Genomic DNA, 16,255 nt, shown 5'->3' with positions numbered 1-16,255 from the left:
TGCAGCCAGATGGGAAAATCACACTAGCATGAACAGCTGTAACATTCCAGCCAAAGGCTTTTTCTGGTGGCACAGTGGTTAGCACTGCTGCCTCACAGTTCCAGGGACCCGGGTTCAATTCCTAGCTTGAGTCAGTGTGTGTGGAGTATGCACATTCTCCCTGCGTCTCTGTAGATTTCCTCCCACAGTCCAAAGATAGGCGAAGTGGCTGTGCTAAATTGCCCCTTATTGTCAGAGGGACTAGCTAGGGTAAATACATGGGATTATGGGGATAAAGTCTGGGTGGGATTTTGGTCGATGCGGACTCAATGGGCCGAACGGCCTCCTCCTGCACTGTAGGAATTCTTTTAAACCAATAAAGTATCTTTAAGCAACTCAAAGGAATTATTATTAGGAAATAAAATGGGAGAAATTACAAGACTAAAAAACCAACAGATCTCCTGGACTTGGTGGCCTGCATCCTAGAGCTTTAAAAGAAGTGGCTTTAGAGATAGTGAATGGATTCATTTTGATCTGTTAGAAATCCCTACAATCTGGACCCTGCAGACTGGAAGGTATCAAACGTAACCCAGCTATCCAAGAACAAAGGGAGAGAGAACACATTTAGACTGAGGTCAGTAGCAGGAAAACTATAGGAGGTGATAATAAGGCATTTGGCAAATCTTATTGTGATTTTCCAGAGTCAACACAAATTTATGAAAGGGAAATCATGTTCGAGTGTTTTGAAGGTCTAACTAGCAGAGTAGATAAGAGAAAACCATTGGATATACCATATTTGGACTTTCAAAAATCATTTGATAAGATGCTATTCAAAATTAAAACTCTTGGCATTGGCAGTAATACATTAGCACGGATTAAAGATTGGTTAATGTGTAGAAACCAAAGTAGGAAGAAACAGGGCATCTTCAGATGGCAGGCTGGATAGTGGGGTAGCACAAGGATGAGGGCTGGGGCTTCAACTTTGTGCAATCCATAATAATGACTAAGAAACATTGCACTTGTTCTCCTCATCTAGGTACAGTTAGGTGAGTACCATTATTTGGGAAAGAAAGCTATGAAAAGGTCTCAGATATAGACAGGTTACATGAATGGGGAAGAACATGGCAGCTGTGAAAAAAGTGAGAATATGGTGGGGAAGAGACTATTGTTCACCTTCTGGAATATAGCTTAGCAAAGAAGGTCTGAGGAAAGATGTAGTGGTTTTTAATCAAGGTTCTTCTCAAGCACATGACATACTTCCCTTCTATTGACGTCATGCTGATAGCACAGTGGTTAGCACTGCTGCTTCACAGCACCAGGGATCCGGGTTCGATTCCCAGCTTGGGTCACTGTCTGCGAGAAGTCTGCACGTTCTCCCCGTGTCTGCGTGGGTTTCCTCCAAGTCCTCCGGTTTCCTCCCACAGTCTGAAACACGTGTTGGTTAGGTGCATTGGCCATGCTAAATTTTCCCTCAGTGTACCCGAACAGGCGCCAGAGTGTAGCAACTAGGGGATTTTCACAGTAACTTCATTACAGTGTTAATGTAAGCCTACTTGTGACACTAATAAATAAGTAATAAAAATGATGTCCCTTAAAGGCAATGTTACAACATTAAACACAGGAAGGAGCAGGGAATCGAGGGCTCTCTTGATAAGAGTTATGTGGGCAAGAGGAGAGGAAGTTCAAATTGAGCGGAAATGCCTGCTTGGGCTAGTCATGTAAAATGACCTGTTTCTGTACTGTTTATTTTTTAATAACATATTCCTTCTCACATTGTATTTAAATCATCTGAATAAACTTTAAACTCTGGTCATGGAAAAAACAATGAGCGAATTAGGTGCGACCCAGACATGTGAAGATTAGAAAGAATGCAGTTTGTACTCTATTTATAAAATTCTTTTCCCAGTCAGACAGACAACTGCCACACAATGTTTGCAGTCTGCAGGTGATCTTTTGAAAAGGATTTTACATGAAAGGGTTCTATTCACTCTGACCTGAAAGCTCTTACAGCAAATTGCAGTGTGCTGTGAGTCACGCTGCCGCAGGATTCACCTTTTGGTTATTATTGGATATTAAAGGGAATGTATAGTTTATTGAAATCAGTATGTTTAACATTGCTACTCGGTTCACAGAAAATATTTTGTCGCACTGTGGAAGCTCCATAATATCAGACAACACCAAAAACTACTTAGGAGTTTGTCCAAAGCTATAGTTCATTCCTGGATCTTTCTCGCCGACACTTTCTAATGGGAGATAATAACTGTGGAGGTTGTTCAACTTTGTATAGCTTTACTTAAATACAGCTCCACAGATACAGGAGTAGAGATGGGAAGTTGCATTTTTAAAACACTATTTCAGTGTGGTTGAAGTAAAAAGGCAAAGGAGATCCAAAATAGGATCTGAAGACACAGCTTCAGAGTAAAGGGACGACCCTTTAGCATTGAGATGAGAAGGAGTTTCTTCAGCCAGAGAGAATTCATTGTCACAGAGGTCAAGTCATTGAGTGTATTTGAGACAGAGATAGATAGATTCTTGATTGGTGAGGGGACCAAAGGTTACCAGGAAAAAGCAGGAGAATGGGGTTGAGAAACTTACAAGCCATGATTAAGTGGCAGAGCAGACTCACTGGGCTGAATGGCCTAATTCTGCTCCTATATCTGTACCTTAAGAGCCAGAATGTGGCGACTTAGGGCTTTTCACGATAAGTTCATTGCAGTGCTAACGTAAGCCTACTTGTGACACTAATAAATAAATAAGAATTATATCCCTTAAAGGGAATGTTAGAACAATAAGCATAAGAGGGAGTAGGGAGTAGAGGGCTCACTCCTATGAGGTACTGGGGGGGGGAGGGGGTGACTGCCTCCAGAGCTGGAAGTCAAATAATGCAGCAAACAAACTAATAATCTATCCACACATTCATTGTCAGGACTGGAGTATTTTTAAAATGGCTAAATCAAAGACTCATCCACTGATCAAAAAAAAAGCCAATCCTTATCAAAGAATACTTTCAGAAACAATAAAAGAACAAACATGTTGGTAAAAATAAACACCATTTGTATTGAACCATCAAAATTGACATGAGAAAACATTTAATACAAAATTGCAGCTAAGTGGTTCAAATCACAAAAAAAACAACTAAATCTACACAGTTGTTTTTCCTGAAAGCTGCAAAACCTGACAGTTTTTTCTTTTCCTTTTTTTTCTTTTAATTCTTAGTTTCCTCCCAAGAACAGTCTTCACTCAAACAAGGAGCGATCGCCAATTTATGTAAAATTGCTAGGCTGCTCACATTTGCTAACATTTAAAGCTCCTCAGTGGTGCGAGTACGGGTTCCCAGTTACGCAGAATGAAAATGAACACTTACAAATTTTCAATTTGGATAGGATTTGCTTTGTCTTGTTAAGTTCCCCGCATTCCTTCCTTTGACATTGCTGGTAATCCAACTATGCAAACTACTGCCTAACAACGTGCCGGTTAAAAAGATGCAGATGTTCTCAAATGTGAGTTCTGCCACTTGAATCCTCAGCATTCCTGTTGATATCCAGCCTGGTTCCAGTTCGCAGGCAGCACACGGTACAAGGAGAGACTTTGAGCTTAGCCTTGTGTTAGGATACTCTCCCTGGTAGAATTGGCGTTCCAATGTAATATCATTAAGAGTCAGGCAGCTTGTTGAAACTCTCTACAAGGTTCAGACATGAAAGGGGGGTGTGTTGGGGGGGGGCGGGGGGTGAGGTAGGGGGTTGGGTGCAGTAGGATAACATGATGGAAGCGCTATGGCCCTTTGGCTGGCACAGTGGTAGCATGGTGGCACAGTGGTTAGCACTGCTGCCTCTCAGCGCCAGGAGCCCAGCTTCAATTCCTGGCTTGTGTCACTGTCGGTGTGGCGTTTGCATGTTCTCCCTGTTTCTGCATGGGTTTCATCTGAATGCTCCAGTTTCCTCCCACAGTCCAAAAACATGCTGATTAGGTGCATTGGCCATGCTAAGTTCACCCTCAGTGTCCCAAACAGGTGGCAGTGTGTAGGAACTAGGGGATTTTCACTGTAACTTCATGGCAGTGTTAATGTAAACCTACTTCTGACTAATAAATAAACTTCTTTGGAAACATTCTAAACAGAGAGACAGCACCTCCAGGCTGTAGCAGAGAAAATTCACAAAGGAAGGAATGCACGGTCTTCAAAATTATTCGGGGAATACTTCAGAATTAAATCGAGGAAAAAAAACTGTAGGCTGTTCTACCTAATGATAGTTCTAAATCTAACTAAGCTAAATTTGCTAGATCTACGATCCAGTAAATCCACATAACCTGGAATTTCGTGAATCCTCGTTCTCGCTTTAAAATCTGTAATGATGAACATTGTTACCAGAGAGAATGACTGAAACATGGAGTTTTAAAAAGCTACACCACATAACTTCTCTAACATTTTTCAGAACGCTGCTTCGACGGTGTCCAATACACCAAGTAGAATTCATAATCCGGTGTGCAATTCCTGTGGGCACATGTTCAGGAAATTACACCCAATTTTGTGAAAGCCAAAATTTGCACCAAACTTCCTGCCAACCCCATTAATGCCAGCTGAAGTGTAAAAATGGGAGCAAGTCAAAATCCTCATCAAGAGTATCAATGAATTCACAACACAAGATTCCTTCTTCAAGGGTGAAAATTTAAGTATTAATATTAACCACAGTTTGGACAAGAACAATCAATCACAGAAGTTATTCTATTTTTTAAACGATTTAGACCGTTGCCATAAAAACACATTCATAGAAATGGAAAGGACAGTCCTGGTCTCAGTGACAATACAAATTGCTCAAAAACATAGCCGTGGATCGAGTAAAATGGTTCTTCTCTGTTGCACCAAGGATTTCAGGCTTAATATAAAACTTACTCAGTTTTGATCGAGTATAATTGCAGGAAATTCAGTTACAGCGCTTTATCGCCCAGAGGGTAAAGCCATTATAGGCAGCCAAAGAGTATTTTGGGGTGAGGGATAAATAAGAAAGCCTACACAAGGAAGGAAATTTGGGCATCGTGTAATCAAATGTGTGACAGACTGAGTTGCCTTGACCTTTTACAGCAGTTGTTTGCTTCATGCCCAATTACATGTCTCTATGTGTAAAGATTTTCCCTGCCAATGGGTAGTATTGGAAATCATTGCACTGCTTGTATATGTAAATAGTCATATAAATGATGACCATCTCTGGCATTTCAGTGCTTCCAGTTTCGGGTCCATTCACATCTAGGAGAACAACACAGGACGTACGTCCCATTTTGCAGCAACTCCAACAGAGGTGGTAACTCGTTATATCATCTGGAGTAACTGACGCTAGCCATTAAATAAAGACATCAATAAGGGTGGTACAATGGTTAGCACTGCTGCCTCACAGCTTCAGGGACCCGGGTTCAATTCCAGGCTTGGGAAACTGTCAGTGTGGAGTTTGCACGTTCTCTCTGTGTCTGCATGCGTTTCCTCCGGTTTCCCCCCTCAGTCCAAAAGATGCGCGGGTTAGGTGGATTGGCCTTGCTAAATTGTCCCTTAGTGTCAGGGGGAGCAGCTAGGGTAAATGCATGGGGTTGTGTGGATAGGGCCTGGGTGGGATTGTGGTCATAGCAGACTTGATGGGCCAAACAGCCTCCTTCCGCTCTGTAGGACACTACGACTCTGTGACTCTAAGCACGATAGAGCATCGTAGCACCAGGGAAACTTTAGAAGTCATTCAGCAGTCTGCAAAGAGCTTTATTGGTCACTATCTCCGAGAGCTGTGATAAGTGTTAACATCATTAATAATTACAGTATTGTCAATATTGACATTGCTTTACTTGGTGTTATTGCTGCTGATTTAGAAAGTGCGGTTCTTGCTTAATCTACAGACTTTATTGAATAGAATACGTACATAGAATACATTGTAAGGGTGACCCTCTCGTCATAAATCAATGCTCATTCGGAGATTAAAAGGAGGAAGATGGAACCAGTTTTTCTTTAATTTATCAACAAGACTCAGAACGTAGGAACAGACTCCCTTTTCCTTCCCACCTCATAGTTGGAAATCAGTTCCTATAGATACTGAAGAATAATACCCTAACATTGGCTGCTCTCGCTTACAAATAGAGCATGAACTTAAGCGTGGCAAGATAGCAAAATTAACATCCTTCTTTCAAGGGACCAGTGAGAGCAGTGCAGTTTATTAAAAAAATTGAATCAATTATGAAAACTCAAACTCATTGTTGACCTTGAACAAAAGAAACATTCTTACTTCTGCTGAAATTGTACATGATTCAAACCCACTGGTTGAACTCATACTTACACTCATTAGATCATCTTTTGCATTGTAGTATATCACATCATTATCCTAAAGGTATAAAGAACAATGAAAATTAATATAAGGAGCTTGCACACAATTGATTCAAACAAGATAGTAATAAAAAAGCCCCTTAAAAGTAGAGACCCAAAGTCAATACAATTCAAAGTGAAACCATACCCTGTGATCTCAAATCACTGCAGTGTCATCTTAATAGTGACACTGCCACAAATAATACATTTTTGTATATCTACAACATTCAAAGTCTTCCACGTGATATATTTCCTGCACATAGAAGCCTGATTATCTTTGTCATGGTGTTTCAGTCACGTTCTATGTGCCAACTCTGTGGTATTGTCCTTTGGCTCTAAGCAAAACAGGTATGACTCAGGGCTGGAGAAGTTGTGAATATACAAATCGAAAACAAGGGTTGGAATTTTCTGACCATCTCGCCATCTAAACGGAAAGGGCTGGAAATACTCAGCAAGTCAGGCAGCATGTGCGGAGAGGGCAGCAGAGTTAATGTCAGAGGCCAGTGACGGTTAATCAGACCTGAATATATCTAGCATTTTTTGTTTACAATACAAAGCCTAAGTGTCCTTTGTACAACAGTACAACATGATATGCAGGAGAGAAAGCAGGGTTAGGCTATTGAGTTGGATGATCGTAATGAATGGTGGAGCAGACTCAAAGGGTTGAATGGCCTCCTCTGTTCCTATCTTCTATGCTTCCATAAACAAATCAAATTATAACAAACTTCATGAGTCACTTCTTTTAGTCAGGATTTATCCCAACGCAACATTGATTGTTAATACGAAAATGCCACTGGGACCAGATGCATTTAACTTTGCAACACCAGAATCATGGCTGCATCACGCGCGCACACACACAGCCGTATATTCATACACAACACTCATCCATACTGAAGGCCCAACAGCCATGACCTCGTGTATAGACTGGGGCAGCAGCATTCGTGATCAGAAGCAAGATGAATCCTAATGGGCAGTGAATTATGCAACACGTTCAATCTTCACTCTGCAGAAAGGGTGGCTGGCAGGACTGCCTGTGTGTCTGAGAGTCTGCCTATTTTCGCCACGTTTATTTATCAAGCTCACGTAATCTGCAACAACAGCCTCCCACATCTCACGCACTGCATTCAGTTGACCTTATTCAAACCTGTGCACAGTTTGAATGCATTAACAGTCTTTATTGAGCATTCCTGGCATGGCACCGCTAGAATTGGCAGCGTTTCGGAATAAAGAGCTGCTTTGTATAATTTAGGCAAATGCCACAGCGATTCCCACTTTCAATATTTCACTGCGGCACACTGCCGTGATTTGTGACATGGAGCACTGGCTTGTTTTGACAAGTCAGTCACGGCGTCCAATGTAGTTACTGAGCTGTTTTTGTACATATGGTCGTGGTCCCATTCATCCCACAGAGGTAGTGAGAAACAAGCCCACACCACTCACATCCGAACTGTCACTATCCGGGGAGAGCGAGCGATCATATTAATAACTAACAAAAGATGAAAGATTGTCAATTCCAGCTGGGAATAGTCAGGGATGACGACTAAAACAAATCCTACCCAACTGAATTGCAGCAAGTGAGGTAAATACGAGGTCCAGTTACCATTTTAGCTTCCCTAAAAACAGAATTTCTGCCAATAAATACACCAAAAAAAATCAACAGTGGAGAAATCACAAACATATCCATTCCTCACCTTTGATTCATTCTAAAATCTCCTTGCCATTCCTATGTGCACTTACAGGAATGTTCTGGTGTGGCTGTCAAGAACACTGTTGCCCTTGAATACACCTTCCCCTTTTGCAACCTAATATTCTGGGTTAAGAAACTCGACTCGCATAATTCATTGCATTATCCCACACCTTGAACTATCTTGCACGCGTTATGCTTCCACTCAACAGCAACACCCCCACCACTCCCCCACGCCCTGCCCCCAACAGTGATATTATGGTGGGGACAGCCTTAATTGAATCAGAGTAGGATCTCTGCCCCCGATAGGCAGCACGGTGTAAAAGTGTTTAGCAGTGCTGCCTCACAGTGCCAGGGACCCCGGGTTCAATTCTGGCCTTGGGTCACTATCTGTGTGGAGTTTGCACGTCCTTTCCGTGTCTGTGTGGGTTTCCTCCGCATTCTCCGGGTTCCTTCCACACTCCAAAGATGTGCTGGTTAGGCACATTGGTCATGCTATTCTCCATCAGTGTACCCGAACAGGTGTCTGAGTGTGGCGGCTAGGGGATTTTCACAGTAGCTTCATTGCATTGTTAATGTAAGCATCCTTGTGACTAATAAATAAACTTTACTTTTAACTGGGAGGAAGTCCCACCATTATTTTTTAATTCATTTATGGGACACTGGCATCGCTGCCTGAGCCAGCGTTTATTGCCCATCCCTGATTAAGAGTCAGCCAAGTCACAGTCACATATAGGTCAGATCGCGTGAAGATGGCAGATTTCCTTCCCTAAAGGACATTGGTGAACCATATGGGTTTTTAGAACAACAGACATTGGTTTCATGGCTAGCATTAGACTTCTAATTCGAGATTTTTGCTGAATTTGAATTTCACCATCTGCAGTGACAGGACTCGAACCTGGGTCCCCAGAACATTGCCCTGGGTCTCTGGATTACTAGTCCAGTAACAATGCTACTATGCCACCACCTCCCATTAGGACTGCAACAGCATCATAATTGAGTAGTGCCCAGGGCTGGGAAAACAGGCAGTCACTGAAGATGACAACTGATGGGTCCTGGGCTTCAGCTAATTCTGAGATTTTGGATGGACCTACTTGGCATAGCCAGCAAGTGGTGGTGAGGAGGGCAGTCAAGTGGGGTTTGACCTTGGGGTAGGAAGGTGGGCGGGTGCCTCCAGTGGGCATTTGGGACACTAAAAAGAGTGCACCCCACCCCCTCTTACTGCCTGACAACAGCCTATATGATGAAACCTTACATCTGCCTGTTACAAATTTGGAAAGTTAACAAGGTGTCTAGAAAAATAATGAGATGTGACAAGATAAGCAGGTGGCTAGAGGAATGAGATATGATGTGCCCACTAACAAGATTAGCAAATGTCTAGAGAAATTGTGAATTTCCATATCAGAAAACTGCTTCCCAGGAATCAGTGGGGCTACGCAAATGGTAACTTCTAAAGGCAACAGACAGCCAAATCCATTGAGTGGAATATCAAAGAGACCGAACTTCTAGCACCCTCACCGGGGAAGTGGACTGGTTTTCCATCCCAACCCCAGAGAGGCCATTCCATCTCCGATCAGAACTACCTGTTCCAGCTAACATTGAGCCAGGGCAGACTATAGATATTCTCCTCGAAAAGATGCAGTTTTGTGTATTTTCCCAGACATAGTCATCTGAGTATTTTATTGTGGCTATTAACTGGATTTGATTTATAGAGTTACTAAAGTGGATGTTGTTTGGGAAAAGAGGTCTCTCAGTGAATTAGTAGAACATGGATATATTTTGGAAACAAGAATAATTTCAGATAAAATTGTGTTTAGTTATCAATATAATGAAGTATCATAGTATATAATATTTGTTAATGTGTTTTTCTTTTCTCTTACTTTAGTAGATACTCTATTAATTGCTGACACATGGGGCTGGTTTCTCACTGTTTTGTATACTGTTCCTCACATTATTCCAAATAATTATGCACCACTAAGAATCAATGTTTCAGAAGTTATCCTTCCATGTTTTAAGATACTTGCACAGGTAACATCAGCACGAATCTTAACATGCCTTCCCTAGCTGCATTTATTATAATTGGAATGAGGTCCTCATGTGGCGATTAATTTGTCACTCAAGGACCTCAATGGGTTTGAAGGTGGGGAGGCTGCTTGCCACTTTATCCACCCTCTGTAATATGGGAGACAGGCTGGGAATGGGCAGGACATCTGTCTTATTTCACAAGCTCCTCCTCACCTTTGGATACACCAACAACAGGGCTGTAAAATTTACCCTAAAGTACACTCACTCGCGCGATACAAGCCTGCATTCTCTTCTGAGTTTGAGTCCAAGTCATTCTCCCCATCTAAATGCTCCTCACATCAGCCCTGCTTCAGCTGCTGCTTTCCATTGTCACGAAAAGCGCTGGTTACTCCTCTGATTACTATACCTTTGACTGTATGGCTAAATTCCTCTCCAGCTCAATTTTCAAGTTTGCTGATGAAATCACCGTTGTGGATCAGATCTCAAACAATGACAAGATACAGAACAGGAATGAGATAGAGAACCTGGTGAACTGGTGCAATGACAATAATCTCTTCAGTGTTAATAAAACGAAGGAGATAAACATCGGCTTCACGAAGCATAGTGGAGGGCATGCCCCTGTCTACATCAAAGGACAGTAAAAAGTCTGACAACACCTGGTTTAAGTCCAACCGATTTATTTGATAGTAAAGTTGGACTTAAACCGGGTGTTGTCAGACTTTTTACTGTGTTTACCCCAGTCCTTCGCCGGCATATCCACATCATGACTACATCAAAGGAGACAAAGTAAAATTGATGGACAGCTTCAGATTTTTAGATGTCCAGATCACCAACAACCTGTCCTGGTCCCCCCAAGCCGACACTATAGTTAAGAAAGCCCATCAGTGCCTCTACCTTCTCAGGAGGCGAAGGAAATCTGGCATATCTGTACAACTCTCACCAACTTTACAGATGCACCAAAGAAAGCATTCTTTCTAGTTGTACCACAGCTTAGTATGACTCCTGCTCTGTCCAAGACCTCAACAAATGGTCATGAATGAAGACCAGTCCATCATGCAAAGCAGCCTCCCACCCATAGACACTGTCTACACATCCTGCTGCCTCAGAAAAGCAGCCAGCATAATCAAGGACTCCATATACTCTGGACACATTCCCTTCCGCCTTCTTCTGTTGGAAAAAAGATATGAAAGTCTGAGATCACGTTCTAACTGAGTCAAGAACAGCTGCTTCTTTGCTGCTATGAAACTTTTGAATGGACCTACCTCGTATAAGATGACCTTTCCCTACACCTTAGCTATGAATGTAACACTACAGTCTGCGCTCTCTCCTTTCCTTCTCTATGACTGGTATACGTTGTCTGTATAGTGCACAAGAAACAATACTTTTCACTGTATACTAATACGTGAGACAATAAAAAAACAAATCAAATTAAAAAGCACTCTTTCATTTTGCTCCCATTTTGCAAATGGAGCCATGCTTTCCACTCATTTTATTTGCTTTTTTGGTAAAACATTATAGTGCTTACTTGGGATAAAAAAAAGTCAACTGAATGCTGCAACTTAAAGGACTTTGTTTTAAAACAAATGAACAAGTCATTAAATGCAAAAGATAAATGTAATTTTTTACAACCGACAGACTGAGCCGTGAAGGAGAGATAATGAAAGTACCAAGGTAAATAAAATAGCAAGCCAAATATTGGAGATTAAATTCTCAAGAATTGCTGAGAGAGCAAACAAAATGTAAATAATTAGGGGATAATATTCTATTATTCCAGACTCAACTTGGTTTAATGCTAGCACTGAAATCAGAAGGTGGGGAGGAATTTCATCTCTGCTATGTACATCATCATGTCATCTATCATCGAAGCTGCCATTTCATCTGTCTGCTTGGTTGGATATTAAAGACACGATTCAAAGAAACGGAGTAGAGCTATGGTGACTCAAAATCACAGATCACAACAGAGCAGAAGAGACCCTTTGGCCCATCGAGTCTGCACCAACACATGAAAGGCCCAGACCTGCACACGTAATCCCATTTGCCAGCATTTGACCCATAGCCTTGAATATTACGGTGTGCCAAATACTTACCTAGGTACTTTTTAAAGGATGTGAGGCATCCCACCTCCACCACCCTCCCAAGCAGTGCATACCAGACCATCGTCACCCTGTGGGTAAAAAAGTTTTTTCTCAAATCCCCCTTCAACCTCCCATCCCTCACTTTTAACTTGTGTCCCCTTGTAACTGACCCTTCAACTAAAGGGAACAGCTATCCACACTGTCTGTTCCAGGACTAATGTTGGCCGACAACAAACTCCAAATATGATAAATCCTTATGCTTCTCGGTGTTTTGGCTAAGATTTCAAATGTCAGATCAAGCCCAAGATGGGTGCATTTTGACAGCTTGGTTCTTGTTTGTCTTTAAGAGGGGCCATGAATTAGATTCAAGTGGATTTTGAGTTTGATTTTGGAGCAAGGAAGGAATGGAGTTGGGTTTGCTCATTCCACACTGAGCCTTGGCTTTGTAACTTTAAGGATGGAGTGAAAATTGCTTTAAGAATGGTAAATTCTTACATCATCTTTGAAAAGATCCAGAAAACGAAGAAAGACAATAAACACCAGCAGAAAGATTGTAAAGAAAAGGAAAGGAAGGGAGAAGGAACTTTGCTTCATCCCAGGATTGGCTCAGCATCCCTATCATAGCTTTTTCATATTCCCTGATCTCAGCAAAACAGTGTTTCTGAACAATAATGTTAGAGTAAGTCCTTCCTCTATAACATCATCTTGGGGAGGCACAGTGGTTAGCACTGACACCAGGGACCCAGCTTCATTTCACGGCTTAGGTGACTCTGTGTGGAGTTTGCACATTCTCCCTGTGTCTGCATGGGTTTCCTCCAGATGCTCCAGTTTCCTCTCAGTCCAAAGATGAGCTAGTTAAGTACATTGACCATGCTAAGTTCATTTTTGGTATACCCGAACAGGCGCCGGAGTGTGGCAACTAGGGGATTTTCACAGCAACTTCATTGCAGTGTGAACGGAAGCCTACATGTGACTAATAAATAAACTTAATATTGTAGACATGAACTCTTCCTTCATCCAAAATTGAAAGTGAAAAGTTATCTTGCACAGGTTTCGGTGATCACACTTAATGCTCTTCTTTACACTATCACTTCTAATTTCTTTGAGCCATATCAAACCCATCACTTATCTCATGGTCTGATGAGAGCACTGAATAATTTTATTACAAGTTCCTATTATATTCTTCTGATCAATTTCACTCATTTGCTCTGCTTGTTGCTGTTTCATTGTAATTTAACACATTAACTGTTGAACCCATCATCATCTCTTAATGCCTTCCAAATTCACCTTTAAACGACTCATTCATAACATTTTGACCACTGGCCTGCATTAAATTCAATCTGTCTTTAATCTCAGTAGTTGTAAGACTTACAGGTTGTTCCCTGAACATCTGCAAATTGTGTTTCTAAAACTAAATTGATAAATCAAACACATTCCCAACACCACCACCTAGGCCACACCACTCGATACTCTCTAGGCCCCACAAACCCATACATTTCCCCAAATAATACTGACCACTCCCTCTCCTTTAGCTACCAGAGATGTTGGCATTTAAGTCAACTTCTGAAGCCTCCAAAAATCATTCAAAACATAGGGGCCTTTTTGGAATGTGAAGAAACATAACACTGCTAATCTGTATTGAATTAATGTGGTTCAGTTTACTGAATAAATTTACTTTACAAAGATGCCTTTAACCACACTGAAAGTGTTTTGGAACCCAGCAAATTTATTGTCTCCAGCATCTGAGGCAGCGTTCATCCAACTTATTCTGAATCACTTTGGCTTTGACATCAACATGAGGTTTAGATTTGGGAATTTTGCTTTCATATCATCCCTCCAAATATCAATCTTCCTGCCCATTCATTGAACTGGATATTCTGCATTTTTTGAATAATCTGATGACAGTTTTAGCACTATTAGCATCCCATGCGATGACAAACCACACTAAACATCAAGTGGGGCAGTATGCAAACTTTCACTTTTGCAAATGTTTTCATCTGCATTTCTATTCAGTACACTGGATTACTGAGGCACACGCCCAAAGATCGGACGACAAGTGTTAATCCCCTGACGTAACTACAATGTGGTGCTATTCCTTCACAGGTGTCTCGCGATCTCATTGGTGAACGTATCCCACTTTAATGAGCTTCATTCTTTACTTCAGCCACCAGGAGCCCAAAGCCATACATTTTCGATCCAAAACTTCATTCAGTCCTCATTCATCCAATCATTGTCAAGGGCTATGCATAAAACTGACTCGATTTTCCTCATGGTTTTACATTTGAAAATTACAATAAACTTTAATGCTATTCATCGGCCATGCAGGCTAGTACCACCTTCAAACTTACCTCCTCATTTCATGTTGTTTCTAAGAGAACTCTTTTCAAAACTTTCCACCATTCAGTTGCTGGGCCTATCGAAATGCAGGGTGTTTCATCCATGCTGCTGTTGTGGCAGACCGCACCCCCCCACTCACCACCCTCCAAACCAGCCACCACCCAAAGAGACCACAGTGGCATTGAACCAACATGCTCCATGCCAGCCCACTACATGCTATAAAGCGCTGCGGGGCACAATAGTGAAGGCCAAGTGGGACTCCTGCCAATTACTGGGGAGGAAGCCCTGTCTCTGAAGCTGCCAGCTCCATCAGTCCCAACATCACCAGGAAGACATCAGTGACTGCAGCCATGACTACAAGAGAAGATCAAGACCCATGGATCCCTGCAGCAGCTAAGTTTGGTTCTCAGGCTGGGAGAATTTGGGTAGATGGGGAGAGGAGCGGGGGAAAGAGTTTAAGGCAGTGAGCTGAAGGATGGCCCCCCTGAACAGTAAAGGGCAGCCAAAGAGTGACCCCTACCTTCCTTCTGGCCTTTTAAGCATTTGATTTTTAAAAAAAAAAATCAAGCTACCCATTCCAGCCTGGCTGTTCAGCTCGAAATATTTGATGGCATGGACAATGTATTATTAGGATCAACTCGCTATATAACAAGCCTAATTGATACTTCATCGTTCATTTAAGTATGACAGACAGGCTGCCGATTCTGATGTCCATTGTATGATGGAGGAGAGCTTGAGGGTGGATGGGAAGGTGGTGGGAGAGGCACCCTCTCTAGTTTACGTGCTCACCCCTGCCCGCAAAATTCAGCCCAAAATGATATTGTTCCATCCAGCAGCTGCACAAACTGTGCGTCACTTTGAAATCTTTGCAAGGCTGAGGGTTTGACTTGGCCTGCGTATGTGCAATTGCATGCATTGCATTTTGGTGACAGTTCGTGAACCCATTCCAATACATGCTTCTGAAGATTCGGCCAGCGGCTGATTCCTGCTCATACTGTGCATCTTCCAGGCGGAATCCTACTCCTTCCAGTTTTGCACCAACACCAAATTCCCTCACTGCTGTACGGCTATTTGAAGAGTTAGCAAACGTTGTGACTTTTAGTCTGAAAGCAGCTTTCAGTGCTTCATTCAGTGCCCATTTCTCTTTGTCATTTGCCATGTCAAAGCTGTTCTGTGTGGGTGTATCTTAAACTCCTACACATCTTCACAACATCGCCCACATGGCCTGCTCAATCCCTCACACCTACACAAAAAGGTCAGTAAAACACGTATTTGCGCGATGATAAATTGAGGCTGACTACTAATGCAATTATAGCATGTCGTGGCTGTAGTGTTGGGGGGTCGGTTTATATGCCCAGCATATGCAAGAACACATGGAAAAATGGGGTCATCTTACACGTGGGGTTGACTTATACACCACAATCTACAGTAATTGCGCATCCAGATCCAGGTTTGAATTAAAATTGCCACTGCTTTTAGTCTCTCATGCAGGCGCCAATCCATTTGGAATGTAACTTTTTCACACAAGTCGCTTTATTCAGTGTTTCTTTGTCTCTTCCTTTCATCGTAATTAGAAATTTCAAATTGAATAAAAAACAGGTTGATGCAACGTGAGCCCAAAATAATCATTACAAACAGCATAATGGATGCCCCTCAGAACAATCCTTCCACATTTTATGCCTGCTTTTAAAAGTGCAGTTTTTCATCATTTTTTTTCATTTGTGTTAACCGCCATGACCCTGTTTATGTATTTTTAAAATTAATTCACAGGATGCAAGTATCACTATCAATGGCAGCATTTACTGAGCATCCTGAATTGCCCTG

General features: G+C 42.0%; 1 protein-coding gene across 7 annotated transcripts in view; it reads right to left on the bottom strand.

The window, feature by feature from the left end:
* Window positions 1-16,255, bottom strand: part of LOC145355386 (voltage-dependent calcium channel subunit alpha-2/delta-1-like) — a 627,920-nt gene that overhangs the window by 375,769 nt on the left and 235,896 nt on the right. For 4 of the 7 annotated variants that reach the window (XM_080207404.1, XM_080207405.1, XM_080207407.1 and 1 more), the window contains exons 5-6: window positions 6,285-6,329; window positions 4,285-4,320 (exon numbers count right to left, since the gene is read on the bottom strand). In XM_080207404.1, the coding sequence (XP_080063530.1) occupies window positions 4,285-4,320; window positions 6,285-6,329 (81 nt within the window). The remainder of the gene's footprint in view (window positions 1-4,284; window positions 4,321-6,284; window positions 6,330-16,255) is intronic. The other 3 variants (XM_080207406.1, XM_080207409.1, XM_080207410.1) reach the window with 1 other exon arrangement.

This window comes from Carcharhinus amblyrhynchos, chromosome 19, assembly GCF_965287045.1.
Source record: "Carcharhinus amblyrhynchos chromosome 19, sCarAmb.v2.hapA, whole genome shotgun sequence".
Taxonomy (NCBI): Eukaryota; Metazoa; Chordata; class Chondrichthyes; order Carcharhiniformes; family Carcharhinidae; genus Carcharhinus; species Carcharhinus amblyrhynchos.
The sequence above is the reverse complement of the archived record's forward strand: the minus strand, read 5'-3'. Positions and strand labels throughout refer to the sequence as shown.